The sequence below is a fragment of the Buteo buteo genome, chromosome 26 (assembly GCF_964188355.1).
Source record: "Buteo buteo chromosome 26, bButBut1.hap1.1, whole genome shotgun sequence".
Taxonomy (NCBI): Eukaryota; Metazoa; Chordata; class Aves; order Accipitriformes; family Accipitridae; genus Buteo; species Buteo buteo.
In genome coordinates, this window is record NC_134196.1 from 14,220,389 (window position 1) to 14,238,399 (window position 18,011).

Here is an 18,011-nt window from a genome sequence, read left to right on the forward strand (position 1 = left end):
TTACAGTAGTAATTATGCCTTATTGAAATGATGCTCTGATGTGCTTATAGGCATCCCCGCCTGAAATCTGGTGTCTGAGCACACGCATGAAGACAGAGACTAGCCGACGTAGGTAAGCGACCATTTTTTCCCTGAGGGTTTGTCACCTTGACCTTGTGTTGCTAGCTGTCCCCCCTCCTCTCGAGGGAGCAGCTTTGTCCACCCCGACGAGGTAAGGTGCCCAGCATCTCTGCAAGGAAGTCTACAGGTTGCATCCTTCAAGACAACCGAGAGGGCGAGGACAGAAGCAAGAAACCATCTACTTCACAGGGTTAGTAGATGGCTGCATGCTCCCGTGGGTGCTCAGGTGTTTTGCTTCCTCCTAACAAAAATGCGTCCAGTGACGGTGTAACTTTACCATGTGTGTCTCAGGACATTGTTGTCTGATGGGCCTGGCTTACAGTCGTCCCTTTAATTTGCTCTGACCAGCTAACTGTGTACCAAATGCTGCCTTATGCCTGGATTTTAGATAGGGATTGTCTCCTTGGGCTACTGTAGCAGAATTATACCCAGTAATGGTTATCATCCCCGATCAGTTGTGATGGAGTAGACCGTGAGGGACCCTCCTTTGCCCCGCTTTCTTTTAAACTTCCAGACTGAAGGATAACACTCATTCAGTAAGGTGGAAGGCTACTAAATGGACGCCTCCCACAGAGGACGGAGTTTTGTGTGTGTGTGTGTGTGTGTGTGTGTGTGAGACCTATGTCCCTTCTGAAGGGGGTCCCGCTCGGCTTTTGTCACTGATGCATTTAGTCTTAGCCAAGCAGCTTTCTGAATATGCCTGCCTCCACCTCAGTACACAGTAGTCCCTGTCATTGCTGGGTTGGGTATGAATATTTGAAAATATTTTGCGTACGTAAATGTGGCATTATTTCCTTCCAGCTGTATCCATCCACCATGCTGGCAGCTATCTCACAGCAGCCAGGGTTTGCACTGGCATTCTGCTGCATTTGTTTTCTTATCAGTTAGTAGAGCAATATTTTCAGCTTTTGAGAAAACCTCAGCTACACGCTATATATACACACATACTCTGTGAGGCATTTGCTGCTGGCATTTAATCATGAATAACAGTGACAGCTACCAATTTATGTTCCTGCTGTTTAGGTCTAAGCTCCAGGTCTACTACCTGAGAAGGTGGAAGAAGTTCAGCTATTTTCTGCTTTTTCCTAAGAAGCTGATTTATAGTTTCTCATATGTTTTTCCTCATCTAATTCTGGCCCTGGATGTGTCTCTTTCTTGTCTCTATTTACAAATGTTGTCCCAGAAGTATAAGGTTAAAACAGTGGTCACCCCATTGACCTCTGACTTGGAGCTATGGTCATAGAAGTCCCTTTCCTGCCAATTTCTATGAACAACTGCATCTAAAAGCTCACATGATGGCTTTCCTGGCAAAATGCTGCCTCTCATTTCCCTTCTTTTGTTACATTTTTGTCCCTGCACAAAATAATTAATACTTTCTGTTCTGCTTTCTCTTACCTTTCACTCATCTTTGTTTCATTTCCGACTTTGTAAATTTGTTTTGGAATAGAAAGGCCTTTCCAACAACCTTGTGTACTACATTTTATGAATGATTGTGACTTTTACAGAGTACAGCCTATTTGTGTGTGCAATTTTGCAGTGCTAAGGTTTTCAATAAAATTCCTCTCACCACAGAAGTTTAGTTAAGTAAAAAATTGACTTTTTTTCCAGTTCTGCTTGGGGTTACTTTTATGTGTTGTTAAGCACATCTAATTAACATTGGCACAATGAATTTGTCATAAAAGTGGAGACAATACAAGCTAAGTAATCCTTGCCTAAGATCTCAAACTACAGAGAATGTTGGGGTTTTGTGGTTGTACTGTAATTTATTTTAGCAGAAAACAATTTACTCCACCAAATCTTTTTGGGCATTCTTAACCTGTGAGGTTTGTTTCCTTGCTTAGGAATACAAATATTTACTACATCAATTATTTGCTAATTTTCTGTGGTTATGGGGAGTCTCTGTGCCGTCCCGAGCAAGAAGCGGGGTTTATTGTGCCTGGCTGCCCAAGCAGCCCCGGGGGCAATGAAGCTTTCCAGGCAAAGCTCTGGGCACAGAGCTGGTCACTGGGGGTTCAGCAGGGCTCTGGAACAGCACAGGTGCAGGAGACTTTGGGGGCCAAAGTCTGAAGTAATGTGAAGACTGCTGCCAGCAGTAGAAAGACGTTATTTACACGCTGAGGAGTAAAAAATACTCAACAGAGAAAAAAAGCCTCCAAGAAATGAATTAAAAGGTGGGGAAGGTATAAAGCATCATGATAAACCTATGTTTAGTTTATAATTTCTGGGACATTATTATCTTACTAAAACTTGCTAAAATCTGCTCAATCAGTTGCACCCTAGTAAAGAAGCTGGGTGCATACTGAAAAAAGAGAGGGAGTTTAGTAGTAGAACATTATGTTTGCTGGAGTGTTCCTTTTCCTTCCTGTTTCCTCAGCAAATGTGTGCGTTAGAGTACACACCGTGTTTTAGATTAATCGGTACCGTACCAGGCACCAACAGTTACACATTATCACACGCACGTTCTTATCATCTCTCAAGGTGTGCTTGTAGATAATGTGTAATGTAAATGTGAGTGAAGTCTCCATCATTACAGGAGTTCCACGTACCAGTTGTTGTTATCTATGAAAATTATTTATTAACAGGATAAGGGAGGAGAAAGGCCGGGTGCAGTTTCAAACCAGGGTTTCTTTTGCTTACAAACTGAGGGGTGCGAATGTGTATCTAAAGCTGTGTTTTATTGCCTCAACTATGAAGAAGCTCAGGAGCATTTTACTTTGTCTGTCTCTGATCTCTGTTGTTAATAGTTTACTGTGTAGCACAGTCCATGTACAGCCCCCATCTGTCTTGATTTCCCTTGCCCTAAGCAGCCCACGGTATTCTTCCTTCCCCTGATTTCCCTGGTATTTTCTTTGTCATCGATTCTCTGCCCTGTCTCTGTTTTCCTGTTCTCTCTCCCACTCCTGACACTGGAGCAGAGCATTTGGTTTGGAGAAGTGTCAGGGCTGCAAAAGTCTGCTTCGAGTACTGTGGTGTTCCAGCAGTCAGGGTCACTATTGCTTGGGCATGCCCCAAAAGACTTTCTATAACCAGAGCAGGTGCCAGAGCAGTTACGCCAATTCGGTGAGCGTAGAGGATTCCTCTGTGCACAGAGGACGCGCGGTTTGTTATTTAACTACCTTTAAGTTTTGTCGTGAAATCTGCGATGGCGCCCGAACAAGCCTGATGTGGTTAAGTATTCAGCCCAATGATCTCACATCCTCCACAGCAGTTGAAGACTCATAAACACATTTTATGTCTGTATTGGTATGCTGTCATAATTTGGGAGACACATTGCCTGGAAACACAATAGTTGGTTATGAAAGTCTAGTTTGATGCTGAGAGATCTCAGCCAGATGTTACATTCCAGTAATCAAAATTAAGTTATTGCAGGAGCAAATAGAAAGTAGTGAAAGGCTAACTTTATATAGCTCTGGTTTTTCTTTTTCTTAAAAACATAATTTACTTTTGTCTTTAAAAGCAAGAACTACGCAGAGAAGACAATGATGACTAGGAGACTACTGGGAGAAGAAATCCAAAGAATTGTGGTATCAGTAGAGCTAGTCAGAGAAGACACTTCATATTATGCATTAACTCAGAATGTATATCTGATTAGAGCTGTACATGCATTAAGTATATCAGAGCTCCAAGAAAAGATCAATAGACTGTAGAATCAACTGGTGCAGGAGTACAGATAGATATAGAATATATGGTAGAGAAAAAGCTTCACAGAAAATTCAGAATTTGCAGATACCTACTGCACAAGGGAATCTCAAGGCTGTTCTAGGTAAGCTGACCCAGGGAAGTATGTCTATAAGAAAAATGTAAAGGAACAGAGTGCCAACTGAAAGACACAGAGGTAATTAAGGGATGAGTTTTCTGTGCTGTGAAATGAAGAACAGGAAGGGTGAGAGGGCAGGAAAGAAGGAATTTGGAGAGAATAGCCAGCTTCACAAAAGACAGGAGGAAGAATGGAGATACCTGGCAGCTACAATCTGGGGAGGAAGAGGAAAAATACACAGAAAAGCTGTCTGTCTGATAAAGGAATGTGAAATGAGGACTCAGGGCACGGGGGTAGAGAGCAAATAATCTTGTTGGAAGCAAAGGAAGATTCACCCGCCTCTCTGAAAAGCAACAACCTTGCTGGAACAAATTGAAAGTCAGTGTGCTGGGCAGAGATGAATACTTAAAGGTGGAAGCTCAGGGATCTTCTCTTTCTGTCACATATTCAAGAACCAGTTTAAAGCAATATGCATAAACACCTATGGTAGTTGAATCCCACAACGGATCCATGGTTAGTTTACTGTCCTAGCGAGTAAACTAATACAGAATTAACCCTATTTTCCTACTAGTCACCTGGGTTCTGCTTTCTTATCTCCACAAGGGCCTAGCTTCGGGAGATTAGGTTTGCACACCCCACCTTCATACCCCTCCACAATGCACTGTCCCCTGATACTGGGGATTCTTCCCCCCCATTCAAGGCTGAGATTTGCTTAGACCCTAAGTCTTCTGCTTCTCGGGAAAGTACTTCAGCTAATATTCAGAAAATGACCATCACTGGCCTTGTCCTGAAAGATGTGAAATATGCTTAGTAAGACAACCACTTCTGCAGACAATGGAAATGCAGAAATGCAGGAGCTCTCCTCTGTCCCGTCTCTGTAAAGCATGTGATGGGATGTCGTATAGGGGGTTATCTGTTAAACTGGGGGAGATGGAGATCAACGGAAGCACTCTATGGTGGGTAAGGAGATGCTTAAAGTAAAGATGTCATCATGTAGTGTTGAAAGGGAAGATGCTGGCATTAAAGGAAGTTAGTTTATAGAGGAACAGAGCAGGAGCAGCAAAGGAGCAGAGATGGGACTTTTTTTTTTAACATTTTCATTGTGGCGTGGAGAATGGGGGAGCACTGATGGGAAATGCTAGCGACACAAAGGTTTGAGAGATGATCAAGATACGAATGCTCAAGGTATACAGAAAAACTGAATGGTCTGATGACTGGGGGATTAGTGTGGGATGGACTTCTGCAAAACATAATGTCAAGTATTTAGCTTGGAGAGGGATAAGAAAAAACTTCTGTTATAAACCAGAAACTAATCAGGTAAAATCAACTGAGGATGGGAACTTGAGCACATTATTTACCAGGATAAATATGCACTACTGGTGCGATACAGCCAAGACAGACAATTATGGTCATAATAGTAATCACCTGTAGAAAGAGGGATGGTTATGTTTCAGACCTCATCTGAAACTCCATGTCCTACACGGGTCTCCCTTATTCAGGAAAGATGAACCCAAAGGGAACAGGCGCAGAGACATGGTTAGGTCCAGCAGGGCAATGGCAAGCATCTTGCGAGGAGAATGTGGCATCTTTTTAGCAAAGCAGTCTTTCAGTTCGTGATGGTGTTACAGAAAGAAAACAACTATTTAAGCTAAAAGATGGGGTTGTCAGAAAAGGCAGAAATAAACTATAAATGTAAACTGGCCATGTGCAAATTCAGAATGGAAATTAGAAGAACTTTCCTAACCAGTATAGCAATGGGAGTAGAGGAAGTGAAGAAAACAAACTGCTAAAATGGAAGTTGATAAAAAAAGGATATAATATGATGTCTGTAATAACAAGAGACTAGTTTATGTGACTCAGGAGCACTCACTGAGCTCAAAGGCCAGTTTCTTAAATTAGATGTATTTTTATAGTTCATGAAATCAGCATACCTATGGCAGTGAAGTACTGTCTAGCTAAATGAGACTGGATTCATGTGTTCAGGTGAGGAGAGAGCATGAAGATCATCTATTCTGAACTCTAATGTAATACAGCCCATAGAAACCCACTCATTCATTTTTGCTCCAGGCTCAATGCATCTCTTTGATCTATAGCATATCTTTTCAGAATGGTATTCAGATTTAATTTAAATGCTTCGAGTGAAGTACAATCCACCACATTTAACAGCAGCATCTATTGAAACTGCAATGCAGATGGGGTTTGAGAGAACAGCTTTTGACCTTCGCAATTTTTTTTTCTTTTTTGCCATCGTTGACAGGCTTTATGAGGAAATACATCAGACGGATCATAGTGGAAGATATTAAACTTCCTACATCTATTCTGATCTGATGAATTCCTTTTCAATAGTCTCAGGAGAAGTTAATGGCCTGTGGTGTGTTCTTTCTGCTATTGAGCCCAATTTGGAGATCAGTGAAATTATTCCCATTTACACCAGGTAAGAATCTGATCCTTTATGCATATGATTAACAGACTTCCTGGGACGAGTAAATATTTCTAAGTAATCCAACAGGCTGAAAAATAGCTATATATCTTATCTCTGAGTAAAGCCAGCAGACTTTGTTTTATGGTACGCTGTGTGCAGTGCGCAACATTTCATTTCCTACACAGATAGAAAGTTCTTAGGGTAATAACTAGTTCCTTTAATATTAGCTTCCTAATATTGGCACATTCCTAAATCTGGCACATAATCTGAGCTAATCCTTTAAATTCTCTCTATAGGCGGAAAAAAGAGACAAATAACTTCCTAAGCCATCTCACTTATTTTATATACTTGGGATGGATCTCCTTCAGGTTAGAGAACTAACTTAAATTACAGACTAACCTTTTAAGTGGCTGCAATTAAGTGAAAGGACTCCTATTTATAAAGTCTCTGGAAAAGAAATATCCTCATTGCAGGGAATTCTGGGTGGCTGTCATAGAATAAATTTGGAGTAGTGCAGTAGTAAGATTAAATAAACCAAAATAGCACTACCCCAATGCAAACAGAAGTCTGATTTCTGTGTGATGGGAAGAAAGGGCAGGAGAGGAAGCCATTCGGATCTGGCAATAAATTTGACTCCTCATAAAGAGCTATGAGCCTTAAAAAACACGTATGGAGCTGAACCCAAGCATAGCTAAATAGTGATTAGATTCATGGTTATTTTTCTCTTGCAACATTTCTGTTCGGTTGTAGTATTTCATTGGCACCCCTTCCAGAGATCTTGGGCACCCTGGAGCGCAGTCCTGTGCACCCAGCAGTGTGCACCCTGGAGGATGCTCCCACGATATGTGACATCTTGTGACAACAAGCTTATTGTTCGCAGCACTGTGGTTATACCTTATTTTTAGTACCCAAAGACTCTTTCAAGAGCAAAGTGCAATGGTGCCAGACTTTGAACTAAATCTCAGACTAATCAAAATCCTTGCCCAAATGACCTTTTTTATGTATAGTCAGCACACTGACTAAGCATGTCTTTTATAAGGATAGTTTGAATATGTTTAATCTGTACTACGGTGCTATGAAAAGAAAGACGATGTGTCCAAACTCTGCTCTTAGCTACAGCAGTCAGCACAGCCATCTGGAGGTCAAGTATTTTTAGAGGTCTGACTTGGATTAGAGTATGACCCCTATGCGCATGAATCATCACAAGGATTAATGAAGTGTATAAAGTGTGTGTGCTTGTTAATCTCATCTATGGACATGACAAAGGACGAAATTCTTCACTTTGAGATAGTAAATGGTCTAGCAAAGAGAAGACACAAAACCTAACCATATGCTGATGGGGAGCCTACAGCTTAATGGAAAAGTGTCTTTTATTATCTTAACAGTTAAGAACTACAGTGATTGTGCTCAAAGGAGACATGACATGAAAACGATCCTGTTTCATGTTTAGCCATGAAGTTTTCACTCTTCTTCCTTTTGGCATTCCCACCTCTGTTTTAAATGTTATTTCTTATATAGATTCTATTTTAAATTAAAACTAGACTTTCACAATTTGCATTGAGTTTAGTTCACACTTCCTGTAAGTTCCTCTTGCTCCTGCCACGGATATAAACATGGTTGTTTAAGATTTGGCTTTGGCTTGGCCAAATACTTTTGCAGGGGCAAATATTTCTCATAGAAACTCTGATAACATAAAATAGGAAGTTTACTAACTGAATTTTGGCTTGAGTTGTTGCATTAGTTCTTTAACTGTAAGGTTAACAGAGGCCTCTGCCATTCCAACTATCCGCCCAGGGCAGATACTCTGAGGCAGAGTAGTTCCGTAAATATTACCTTCTCTAGCCCTGCAGAGGAGGTTTTTAAAGTTTCAGAGTCAGCTCTAAGACGAACTGTGTGCAGAGCTTTGAAATCCTTCATGGATGGCAGCAATCACCTTCAGAAGCTCATCCCTGCCGGTATCGTACTGTTTGACACAGAACGAGTCGAGGGGATCAGAGAGCAAGTGAGGAAGCACGTCATGGGCTCCAAAAGGCCGAGCTGGTCTCTAAGAATTTCTGTAGAGACAAAAGCCCCGGGCTCGTTCCAGTATGCGCCTTCTTTCTATGTCAGTAAAGGAGGGGTTTGGACACTTCTTGTAGCATTGAAGAGAATCATCTTTATGGAACAGCCAAGAGTATCCTAGCTCCGTGTGCTTGCCTGTTCAGAGGGAGGTAGTCCCAGAAAATTGTGAAAGCTGAAAAAAGGGGAGCTATTTTTACAGTAGTGGTTAACATTTGGAGCTTAGTGCTGGATGGTACTGAGATTCCTCTGAAAGTAGCTCAGCACTCTCAGCTCTGATTACAGTCTTGGGAGGCCGACAGTCCCTCAGCATGGGCTTCTTAGCTTTTCTGAGGACCGGGCTCTTTACAGCATCTTTCTTCAATGGCTTCAGTAGGAAATTAGTTTTTAGTACAAATGTGAATTGCACATGTGCAAGTTATAAATCTGGATCATTGCCAGTAGGTAAAGCCGCTAACTCTGCTATTTGGTAGTTACTATAAAGTTTTCAGTAATACTCTTCAGTTCTCTTCCTGTCCTTTCAGCTACAGAAAAAACATTTGGAAAGAAAAGAGCCTTTTTATGTATAGAGGGGATAAATGAATAGCACTTGCGGGACAAAGATGAGTGGGAATGAAAATACGAGTTTTTTCTGCAAATGTTTATAGTCTGCAAATGATAGAATTTTCATATTCAAGCTTTGTAAAAAACGGCACTCAGGGGCAGAAATGAAAGGTTTGTGTGTGGGGGGATTAAACTGAAAAAGCAATACAACCATCTGAATCAGAAAAGACCCCAGTGTCCATGGAGCGCTGCAGAGCGGCAAAGTTTAATGTCAGCGGGATTGGGAAGGTCAGTGAGCAGATGAGGCCTGATGGAAACTCCTCTCTGGACTGTGAAAAGACTCGACACATCTGGTAGAATAGTCCCAGAGGATCTCCGAGTTTCAGGGGTTGTGAAGCCTGTAGCTCACTTGCTGTGTAGTGCTATTTTGATAGCATCACTTTGTCTACAGCAACCATAGAAAAATAAGAAAGCTCCCATTCAACTTTCACAGCACGGACGTTTTACCCTGAATGAGACGTAAGGAATTAATAATGTTGAAAGCTAAAGCTTGCTTACTTATATTTGTTTTTTAATTTTTGTATGTGTTTACTTACTTTGCCAAACAGAGGTATGCCTCAGTGAAAGTGGGGATTGAGTGTCATATTATCCTGAAATAGAAGAAATACACTTGTCAAAATAAATATCAAATCTGCATTTTTGGGGGCAAAATTTCATGACAGATGTTTTGTACTTCCCGTGTACTAATTCTAAACATAACTGGTGACCACATTGCCTGCCTGCCCATATTATGTAGAGTTTTCATATAAAGCATTAAGAAAGCATCTTTATAGGGAATAATATAATTATAGTTACATAACTGATGTCTATAAAACAACAACAGAATAACCTAGTTCTCACTTTCTAACATATAAGTATCTGATTTTTGGATCACAAAATAACTGTATACCTGTCTAGGTCTCATATCATTTAGGACACTTCCCACCCATGGCTGGAGGTCAGCAGGGAAAATTCAGAGAGAAAGTGTCACATTTTTCTGGCAGGTTTATTCTTTTTCCCTTGGAAAAATTAGGGCAGGGAGGAAGGTTAGATATATAATTTCTAATCTGTACTGACAGAAACTTGCCTTATAAACTTCTTCTGATTTACATGGGCATAAACAAAATCAGAATCAAGTTGCTGGTGTTTAGACCTGAATATGAAATATGCATGTCCTCTTCCAGGAGAAACACTCCTGGCTCGGCTCCCTCCTGCTTGAAAAAGAAGATGATATTATGAAGATGCATCTGAAGCCTTTTGATTCTTCACTGACAAAAGCTGCTCTCTATGTTTTTAACGCATCTTTCTTCACAGCAATCTGTACTTTACGGCACAGAGAGTTTCAAGATAAGCTGAAAATGCCAGGGGTCAAAAATAATACACCTCTTATGTTAGTAACAGCTCCCATACATTGAGCCCTGCCTACATAATACAGAGAAACATATTCAGTATGGGTTCTTTAGCAAGCATTTTTTTAACGAAGTTAGGCTTAATAATATACTTACAGGTTAGATAGTGAAACCCTTACTGACACTGATTAGCATGTTAATCCAAGATGAATTCATTTTGAAACCAACAAAATATTTTAAACCCAGAGATATATAGTTTAAATGAATCCTGACCAGGCGCTGGGAAATAGGAAATCCCTGACATAAGCCCTGACATAAAAGAACAGCTTAGTTCATGAAGTACATAAATGAGCAAAAAAGGATGTAAAACAGCCAAGAGGGCTAGCAGTAAATGAAAAGGTCTGGGGAGGCAGGGAAGGTGAAAAGAGAAATATGTGGATTAGGTATGTGAGTTTATTCATACCTAAGGACTTCTTTTATTTTAATATGAGCCAAATTTCAATGAAAGCTTAAAAATACGTATTTCAGAGAGTTTTCGGATGAAAGGCTTAGAAGAAAACCGGTGGTGTATGGGAAGAGGAGGCTGCATCCTTTGGGAGGGAGAGGGGATCACAGGCAGACCTGCTGCACAAGGTTTGTTTTCTGGTGGAAGAGTTGTTGCTTTAGGGGAAGTGAGAGTGTTCAAGACACTAGACCTCGCTAAAGCAGGAACATATGAGTGATGCTGGCGTCAGGCCACAGAGTGCCTGGATAGGAGTTCAGCACAGAGCTGGCTGGGGATTTTCTGATGAAACTCTTTTGTCAGAACAAGAACCTTTCGTGGAGACATACCCCCATTTCGACTCCCTTCCCCGGGGACAAGATTTCCAGTGCTAACGTGAGAAGTGTGGTCAGAGGGAGGGCACGATGACCCTCTGACCAACACCCCAATGGCCAACACACTGACACCGGCGTCCCCCTCCGAGCGCCTGTCCTGGGACGAGGGATATTGCACATCTGCGTTGCCTTTCTCCAGCCCTCGTGAAGAAGGGAGAGCACAGCCTTAACCCAGCTATACGTTTCCCAGCCCGTAGCTGGGACTGGCATGGGACACAGCAGGATTTGCCTGCTCCTGAGTATGTAGACATGGCTGGGACTTCAAGGTTTGTTTTGATGGTCAGGCCACCGCCTCTTCCGAGCTGGGCTGCTCACCAACTCATGTGTTGGGCTGTATCTTTTCTATAAAGAGTTTACATTTTTATTGGCTGGAGTGCAGAGGAACATAGTCATCAATAAAGAAGGGTTTACATTGTTAATAGCTACAAATACGTATTATTTCAAAGTGAAAGTAAAAGCCCTAACAGGCAAGACATCAGTTCCCAGTATGACACTAACAGGAGCCCAGTTCACTCCTATAGCCCATAGGAAACGGAGGGGCTCCAGATCCTGCTCTGAGACACAACTTTGTTCATCCTTGTAACAGTTCAGGGTGTGGTAGAAGGGAGGAAAAGAAAGGAGAGAAGTCAGTAGCAGGATTTGGCACTGAGGGACCACCCCGCACTGCTTTCTGGGGGGATTCTAGCTCACTCTGGGGTGGTGCTGGGTCCATTGAGGTTGCAAGCTCCACACTGAATATAGTTCTTACCTGTCTTCTCTATTGTGCGTTTATCACCGCACTGAACGGAAATTCCAATGGCAAGCAAACTTTTATTACCCACTATCCACATGGCACTGTTCAAAGAGCTCGCTGCTACCCAGGACAAACCAGTTTTTCAAGTCCGGACCTGAACGTATGACTGGCTATACAGTGAATCATCTGATACGGGGCTTTGGTCACAGCCTGACCATGGAGAGGCACCTCACAAGGGGAAATGGAGGTTGTAAAAAAAAGAAAAAGACTCAGAGTAAGGGAAGGCTGGGAGGAGAAGGAAGATAAAAGCACTATAAAACCAACTGTAGCTGCTTGGGAAGTGTCAAAGGGGAGATGCTTTACTCCAGGTTCATTACAGGTGTACTGGCATTTTTTTCTGCCAAAATATGCCTCTCCCTTTCCGGTTTCTTGTGTGACACAGAGGGCAAAGTCAGCATGTCGTCAGAGCTCCCATGTTGTGATGTGGAACTGTGTGCTGGGTGAGAGGCTCCCACCCTGCGCTGCACCCAGGCTGTGCACTGATAATCCTCCTCTTCTGATCTGTAGGGAGGAGCAGTAAGTGAATGGGGTTTTACAACTTCTTTACTGAGAAAAGCTTTTAAGCAGCTTGTAGCACAGGCTTTGTTATTGGTAGGGCATAGCTGATCATCTAAACAGTTAGTGGAGGGGTAATGGGAGCAATTTTACATGCAAATAGCAGCAAAATTTCTCATGCCTGTGCTGTCATTCCTAAGGCTCTGCAATTATCTGCATGACCTTCATCCTTGTAGGTACAACTGCAAACATGATCTATGCCATAATTGTGGCTTTCCCCTTCTCCAGGACGTACAAAAAAGCACTATGTAGCCAGGAAATAAGAAATCATCAACTCATACAGAAGATTTAACCTGAAAATCTGTCACTTAAGGGAAAGTGCTTGTTTGCTTTTAATCTTAGATGACATACTTTTACTTTGGATACCATTACATACAGAAATGAAACATGTAGGAATTGGAGTCAATTCAGATACTGAGTTTCTCTTCGGTAGCCATATTTAGCATGTTAGAAACACACTAGGAAATATATTTAACTTTGACATTACTTTCTATTTGCCATCTTAGAAAAAGAGTATCTATCGAGTTCTAGGAAAGTCTATTTTTGCTTTTTCCAAAGAGATCAGTAAACATTTAAAATGCAGGTAGATTTTTCAAAGTTTAGGAAGAACTGGGATCTTAGCAGAGCTTGCTTGAGGTTAATGTTCAATAGGCATATTTAAAAGGCTCTGGGAGTCACACTGGGGCATTGCTGGCACAGACCCTTGCCTGCCCCAAATCTGAGACTGCTGTGAAGGAAAACAGGGAGGCGAAGAGGGATTGGACTTCTTGTGCATGAAAGATCCTTGCACACCGGCCTTTTTCGAAGGGCCAGTGTGTGTATGCTCACACTTGCTCCCTATATTATTACTGCCCTAGCACAGTTTCCCTCAGACACCCCTGATTGAATGCCTGGGCTAAGCATCTCACAGACAACAGTGCTAGAGCTCAAGCCTTCTTTAACGAGTATCTACTGTGTGTGAAGATTTATAGCTGTGTAGTTTTGGGTACAAAACGCTATTTCCGAACTCCACTTATAATAAACTTAGTTTGCTGCAATTGCACGGTCTGATTGTAGACTTATCTCTTCAAATCCTGTGTCATCTGTGATTCTCTTATTACCCTTCACGGTCCTTTTCATACAATTTTATATGGCCCTTTAAACTTTTCTCATGATTCATCTGTGGCTATGGCATCCCTCCATAAAGACACCCACATTTCTCAACTTACTTATTTGTTGAGTGCTTTAGATCTAAACCATACCACACAGTTGTTTCTCCCAATCCTTACAAAATCTGTATTTCATGAGCGCAATTATTTTTAGGAACATTCTCAGATTCAGGGTGGATATTGCGAAATAAGCTAGTCAGACAGCCGATCTCCTAGAGTTAGAAAAAATAGCATTACTCCAGCAAAGAGCCCAGAAAGGCAAAGGCAGGTATAGAGCCACTCATAAAAATAGGAATGGTTGTGTCTGTTAAAATGTAATTAGTGAAAGTAAATGGAGAGATTACAACATCACACCTTCATTAAAAGCTGTTTTAGAGAGTAGCTAGAGGTAGTTGTTTTCAATGTAGATTATTTTTTGTGGATCCTACAAAAGCCAGGATCTAAGTTACATCTTTTTGTCACCATCTACAGGTGTGTTATATACTAACACTTCCCATTTTTTTTCAAATACAGACAGCAGAATTGAAGAATGTGAACAGACAGTGAAGACTGAAAAATGGGCTTGGGCCAAGGGGGCTTCATAAATCAGTTCAGTCCAGCATGTCCTTAATCTCTCACATTTAAATCCTTTGTGCTCACCTGCAAAATAAAGCTGCTTTTTTATGATGAACTCAGGGGAACCTGTGTCTGACCCTCATCCCTCCAAGGACTGCTATATGGGGCTTCTCCAGAAAATGGGCTGATTGATAGAAAAAAACAGAGCAATGATACCTTTATTTTCCCCTCAGGATTTCTAGTCTGAGGAGAACAAAAGAAAACAAACAAGACATAAAACAAAACTAATGAAACAGGTTTATTGCCTTGTCTTCTGGGATGAATCTAGCTCCTGTTGCTGAGAGGTATCCTCCATCGGACACCAGAACCCTGATTGCTATGCTGGGGTTCACAACACTTTTGGAAACCTGCACAGCAGGATGTTTTGTGCACCACAGTGCCCAGGTTCCCGGGGTCTTGATTTGGTCAGGAAGAGCAAAATGATCTGAGGTAGACACCGAGAGGGAGAAAATGGTGGCACATTCCTTACCCCTCCTCTGCTGGGATAACACAGACCCAGCCCTTCATGCCAGTTGAACGTCTGGAGTGGGAGGGTGAACACGACCGAATGAATGTTGGCAATGACCAGTGGGTAATGAAAGACTAAACCCGGTGACTTAAAAGCATTAAGAAATGCAATCATTTGCACCTCCTGAAAGCAGGTCTGTGAAATTTTTTTATGCTCACTTCCCTTTCTCTTGAAACTATGACTTCTGCTGCATTATCTATTTACTTTCGAGGTGTAGGACAGGACTGACATGACGATAGAAAAGTACAAACCACAAAGATGCAATAAGAGTCTGGAGACTCAGTGATAACACCTGGTAGTGCTTCCCCAATGCTCTGGTTAATATTTACCCGTTGTACAGGAACTATTTAAATAATTGTTGATGCCTTGGTCACAATTTTTGCTTTCAGTAGCAGAGCACGGCGTATTTGACGTGGTTTGAGAAGTTTTCTGAAGACGCAGGAACAAGTTTTTTATTGAGGTCAAAGTCTTAGGAAGCTTCTGCAGTGCTCGTTTTTGTCTCAGCTTGTTGAAAATGGCGGGTGTAAGCAGCTGCATGAAGTACTCCATGTTCGTCTTCAACTTCTTATTTTGGGTGAGTAAGTTGGTGTTTAAATTGTTATTAGTGATGCATGAAATGTGTTCAACATTATCTGAATGCTGTAGTTGAAGGAATTGTAAAGAAAATAGAGTATAAGTGGAACCAGAGTACAGTTCTAAATCAGGGAGGGGAGAATATGTTTAACTTTTGCCCTTCCCTTTGTCTTTTTCCTTCAAAATAGCTTTCCTTCCACATTCAAAAGTAGACCAGCCATGAGTCTGTCTCCTTGCTTATATCGTGCCCCTCATGTCAAGCGACATCGCTCACTTCAGTCAGAAGATAACAGGCTCTCCACTTACAATGCACTGTTCTCTTGCTTTTATTGTCTGCTGCTTGCCTCCAAATGGCATAATCCTGAAAATGTAGTTGCAACAGGAGATACAGAAAATTCACTTGTATTTTTAGCCTCCTAATTGTTAAATGGGTTTCATATCCTTCTTTGTGGTTCTTTGCTTTATGTTCAGTGTCATAATTAGTTTCTGATGGTAGACAGTAAATGTTTCTAAGATGGTATGGGCTGGCAGTACTGCCAATAGCTGTACCAAGGCAAATACAGCACAGGATGGCAGGGAGGTTTCTGGGTGTCGTTTGAGCCGTATTTGTCTATTTATCATACCTCAGCTGGTTTGCAAGAATTTCAGGTCCTGGAAGCTCTGGAAAGGTTTGAGTTAAAGAACATTTCTCGCATGGTTCAACCTCACTGTCAGCTTTCCCGACAGAGATTTGTCAGGTTCACCAGAGGTTCACTGAAACCAGAAGCGGAACTACTAGCCACAATATGGGCTTTGCCTCAAGGGATTTTTTTCAAGTGAAAAGGTGATACCATTCAAAAGGGACCACAAACAGTAGCCTTGGAAAATTTGTGGCTAGCCAAAATGACAAGAATTAGCAAAATTCTTTGATCGCTTCTGAACCTCACAAAGAAATTCCTAACAGGCCAGAGATGGTTTGGACTGCCTCCCCCCTCTTCTTCCTCCACCTCCATCAAGGCAGATTGAAGATATCTGACATCTGTGTTAAAGTTTTTCTCCAACGGTACTTAAAAGAGTCCGTAAGTTTTTGACTCGGAATTCCTGCCCCTCAGGAAGTTTTTCCTGCTCACATTCATCTGTATTTACTGTAAGCTAAAACATAGGCAAATGTCTCAGCCTAGCATTAGAAAAGCTCCAAACTACTTCTGGAACAAACATGTGAATAATGCCCCGTGCCTAAGCCTCCAGTGACGGCATGGGTTTCCTAGAGAAAAACACAGGATGCGATCCTGGGAGAGTCTTGAAAGCTCAGGAAACAATCAGGCATGGAACAAACTTCCCAAACCTATCTTTATGCCAAAGGTAGGAAAATCTGTACTCTATTCTGGGGAAGAATATGCTGAGAGCATTTGCTGTGCATGTGACTGCCTGGATGGGACAGAGGAGGACAGCAATGCAGCTATAGTTACTTATTTTAAAGGAAGGTGTTTAGCACTACCAAGATAGGGAAGAACAGACGTGGTGCAAACAGGAATAAGGGCCGACAGAGTACAATGAAGCTGAATTCTTTGATTCACATTCCTGTGTCTAAGCCCTGGAAATCATTAAATTGCTGCAGCAAAGTACAGGGAACAGTGACGTCTTTACAGCCACTGGTCCCACAGCTGCTCTCCCTGGTGCACAAGGCAGTTGGCAAGTGGAAAATTAAACTGATAGTGGGAAATGAAGGTGACTTTAGCCTTAATTAGGTAAGAGCAACGGCTGCATATTTACTTGGCGTCCTTTCATTTTAAGCCCTTTGCAGTCCCTCTGGGAGTGTCCCCTCCTAGGGGACGTGGGGGTGGGCTTTCCAGCCTTCTGATGCCTTTTTCTAAGCAGCCCTTACAGCATAGCACTAAGTAAGCAAGCCCTGGAATAGTCTAAGCTAGCTCTGCAAAGTGGCTCTGGCTGCAGTACATGTCGTGTGCCCTCTGGGAATCTACAGCCCCGTGAGCCCCACGCTGGGCTCCAGCGTGTCCCTGCAGTGTTGTTGCCTCCTGGTGAAAGCAAGCTGAGCATAGGCTGTTGAAGAGCTGTGCTTTGGAGCTCGGTGCGTATATGGAGCTTTTAAGAGTCCTTAAGTTAATCCTTAAGTCAGTTTTGTGCATTAAACCTGATACATAGGTCAGATTTTTCCTCTTCTTCAGAGTTTGCAGGATATCCAGTCTCAGCTGCTGCCCTCATTCTGTCAGCTTCTGCCACTCCACATCATGCAAAATAGTAGAACTACCTTCTTTTTTCTGCTAAATATTAATGTCTGATCCTAGTTTGAGGCAACCTGATGAGTGACAGAGCAATCTTTGATCAGCTGTTGATACCAGACTTGCAGTCCCATCTACAACCCACGTGGCCACTTCCCCATACCTTACCTCTGAACATCTCGATCCCTGAAAGTAGCAACGCAAACTTAGCAGGTATGCTGAGCCATAGACCACCTTGTCTGTAGGACCTTCCTAGCACTCCTAATTTCAGGTATCTCAAGGAATTATTCCAGTCAAATGTTTTCCTGAACAGGAGCAAACTTGTAGAACGCTCCTCCTGATACCCTTAAACTGGTTGCTTAAAAAGTGTGTGCCAGTGGAGGGAATTCCCCATAGGATTGGTTTTCCCATGTCTGGGAAGTGCAGAGTCTTGATA

The 18,011-nt window shown here is 42.1% G+C and overlaps 1 protein-coding gene across 1 annotated transcript in view; it reads left to right on the forward strand.

Moving 5' to 3' along the window:
* Nucleotides 1-267: 267 nt before the first annotated feature.
* Nucleotides 268-18,011, forward strand: part of TSPAN8 (tetraspanin 8) — a 30,487-nt gene continuing 12,743 nt past the window's right edge. The window contains exons 1-3 of the mRNA XM_075058008.1: nucleotides 268-310; nucleotides 6,135-6,311; nucleotides 15,173-15,357. Of these exons, the coding sequence (XP_074914109.1) occupies nucleotides 15,298-15,357 (60 nt within the window). The 5' untranslated portion in view covers nucleotides 268-310; nucleotides 6,135-6,311; nucleotides 15,173-15,297. The remainder of the gene's footprint in view (nucleotides 311-6,134; nucleotides 6,312-15,172; nucleotides 15,358-18,011) is intronic.